The sequence below is a fragment of the Mastomys coucha genome, unplaced genomic scaffold (genome assembly GCF_008632895.1).
Source record: "Mastomys coucha isolate ucsf_1 unplaced genomic scaffold, UCSF_Mcou_1 pScaffold3, whole genome shotgun sequence".
NCBI lineage: Eukaryota > Metazoa > Chordata > Mammalia > Rodentia > Muridae > Mastomys > Mastomys coucha.
Window position 1 is genome coordinate 4,924,028 of NW_022196909.1, and position 3,129 is coordinate 4,927,156.

The following is a 3,129-nucleotide window of genomic DNA, read 5'->3' on the forward strand; positions in this document are numbered from 1 at the left end:
ATCCACACCCAGCACACAGGTCCAGTGTGGCCTAACAGGGGACATAGAAGGAGTGTTGGTGTAATCCACACCCAGCACACAGGCCCAGTGTCTTGATATCATTGCTATAATACCAGACTACTCCACCATTGCCAAATGCATGTGACAATACCCACTTATAAATCAATTTTTTTAAACTGGCATTATGTATTTTTTGGCTTGTGAAACATCCTTAATTTGTTGATATAGCAAACAAATTTCAACTCTGCTATGCAAATGACAGAAGGAATCTGCTCAGCAATTAACTTTAGAGTTCAATTCCATACAGGCAACATGCTATATGTGAAAAAATTACTAACTGAACTACAGGTATTAAATACTGAAAAAAATTAACAGTTTATTATAATTTATTTTATTTAACAATCTAGGAAATTTGCGGCCATCAGCAGTTCCAGTGCAATTTCAGGTGCAATTGGGAATTCAGGAACTTCAGTGGAGCTGTTAGTATAGCGGACCTTGTAGGTAAAATACATGCACACTTTCGATAGCACATGTGAGGGGATCTCTCTAAAATTGACCTCGTTGGTTTCATTCTCCGCAAACTGACCTGGATCACTCAACATGGCCTTTATTATTCCTGATGTTAATGCACGTTCTCCTTTTACAGTAAATTCATGACCATCAGAAGATATTAATTCCACATATATAGCATCAGGGCCTTCGCAGCCACCTCTCCATCCATTATGTTCATATAAAATTCTACTTGATCCCAGAGGAACTTTAGTGGTTTCCTGGCGAGCCCGAGAAACTACTAAACTCAAACTGCAAACTGTTGGCGCGTGAAAAGCACTCAAAAAGTGAAAGAGGCCACCCACCACCCACCATCTCCATGTCCCAACTCAGGCTTTATCTTATCAGTTTTGGTGTGTTACAGACCTGAACCAGAGCTTTAAGCCAAGAAGGCTCATATTTAAACTTTAATTCAGCTTTCTATTAGCTGGGTGGTCTTGGGGAATCTCCCATTCTTCTTCCGCAACAAGGAAATAATAGCTCTACTACTGGGGAATGCTGTGGTGTGTACAAATAATGTGTAGAAGTGGCTGGCACATGGTAGAGGATGAACAGTTGCTTATGTGTATCTTTAGACACAGCAGCCCATTCTGTGAAATGGGCTCACGACAATGTTCACAGAGTTGCCTTACTGTGTAATTGTAATTCCCAATATCTTAAAACTGGCCTGGGTGTCTTTATATGGCTATCTTGCTCATCTGTTCATTTTTAAGCCACTTTGGGGCCTTCCAGAGATACCTAAAGCTCTGACCTGAAGCCCCAGCAGCAGTGGATACTAGTCAGTTCGAGGGCGCCCAGGCATAACTGCAGCCCGAGTTCTATGGAAGCCTTGGGAAGGTTACATGATTCAGACAAATGTAGTAGGCATGAGATTACAGGCCAAGAGGAAGAGGTCGGGGCCACTATGGGCTGTGGGTTGCATATCTGACAGGCTCATACACTGCGAGCCTTGTTCTGGGTCCCTCACAAAGCACCTCTTTAGGGAAAACAAGATGTTCTTTGTAAATAAAAGTTCATGCATTTCAATAATGGAGTCGTTTTCTAGTACTGAAGTGAAAGATAGTTTCTCCAGCCCTGTGGGTGAGGACTTCACTGGGGAAGAGGAGTGGCCAGTGAAGAGAGCCACAGGCTATCTCTAGAAAAGGAGAGAAGGAGAGAGCATCCACAAATGGACACCCTGCCTCTGGCTCCTGAGGTCATCTACCTCAGGCTCCCTCCCGCCCCTGGAATCCCTTTTCCACCCACTTTCCTGTACACTAGTGGGGGCCACATACAAATCTACATAAATATAGATCAGACATCCGGCGCCTTGGCTACGTAAATAAGGGATGTGGGGAAGCAATCAGGAACGCTGAATATTCATCTCGAGTCCTTGGAGAGACTCCAAACTTCGAGGGGGAGGGGAAGGCAGCGTCAAGGAAAGGCCTGACCTCGGGGTCTGAAAGCCAACTTGGAGTGGGAGGGCCTGGAAGGGGAAGGTGGAAAGGGAGTGGTGAGAATGAGTGTGGGAAGGAAGCCAGAGCCGCGCCGTCCTCGGTCCCAGCCGCCAGGGAGAGGAGGTGGCCAGGAGCGCTCGTCCGGCTCCTGCCAGTCCCGCTCGGCTGCCTTTTGATGCTCGCAGGGCGCTACGCTCCATCCATCTGTAAATCCCAGAACCCACATCTCAGGATCGGCGGGAGACCGGAGACAAAGTGAGAGAGGTGGATGGAAGTGAAAGACAAGCCGGAGAGAGAGAAGAGACCACGCTGACTCTCACTCCCTCTTCTTTAATACAACAACAAAGTTGCAACTTGGGCTCCCGGATCTAAATACTTCAGGCCCAGAGGAGACAAAACACCAGGCATCGCTGCATCTCTTAGGGGTACCCACCAAGACCCCCAGATCCTTCGCTCCAGGAAGGGCCCTGTTGAGTATCAGCAGAGAGATGGCTTGGAGCACAGCCCTGTGCTCAGTCCTGGCCCTGTGGCTCCTCAGCGGCGCTCTCTGCTCCAACGCGGCGTCAGGGGACGGCAATGCGTTTCCATTTGACATAGAGGGGAGCGCAGTGGTCGGCAGGCAAGACCCATTGGAGACCAGCGACTCCCGCGTGACCCTGGGACGCCTGCCGCCCGCTGGGGAGGTACAGTACACCCTGCCTTTGCCATCTTGCTCTGCACCTGTGTCTACTTTGTCTGCGGGCTGGGCCACATCCTATTTCTCTCTCCCCATCTCTTTGACAACCTAGACTTTCATCTGGACTAGGTCTCCTCAGTTCTGTTCTGAAAGTTTGACTTGGATGTCAGTTGAAAGTTGAGGCTCTGGAACACGTGTCTCTCTTGTAGTAAGAGTACCCTTCATGTCTGCATAGGACTGTTAGGCTACATGAGAAATGGATGCAGTATGCAGTGGTGGTCTTCCAATAGTCATTTTGTCAGGCCTTGGCACTTCATGTATGTGCCCCTCTCTGTTTCCCTGCTCCTCTTTGCTGTTTAAACAATGGGAGCAATATTATTGAAAAGATCTATCCTGTCTCAAACTAAACAAAAGGCCTCTGCAAGGCTGGGGTGCTGGGGTAGGAGTGCTGGGGTAGGAGTGCTGGGG

General features: G+C 48.3%; 1 protein-coding gene across 1 annotated transcript in view; it reads left to right on the forward strand.

Moving 5' to 3' along the window:
* Positions 1-2,029: 2,029 nt before the first annotated feature.
* Positions 2,030-3,129, forward strand: part of Lama4 (laminin subunit alpha 4) — a 157,905-nt gene continuing 156,805 nt past the window's right edge. The window contains exon 1 of the mRNA XM_031348564.1: positions 2,030-2,668. Coding sequence (XP_031204424.1) covers positions 2,474-2,668 — 195 coding nt within the window. The 5' untranslated portion in view covers positions 2,030-2,473. The remainder of the gene's footprint in view (positions 2,669-3,129) is intronic.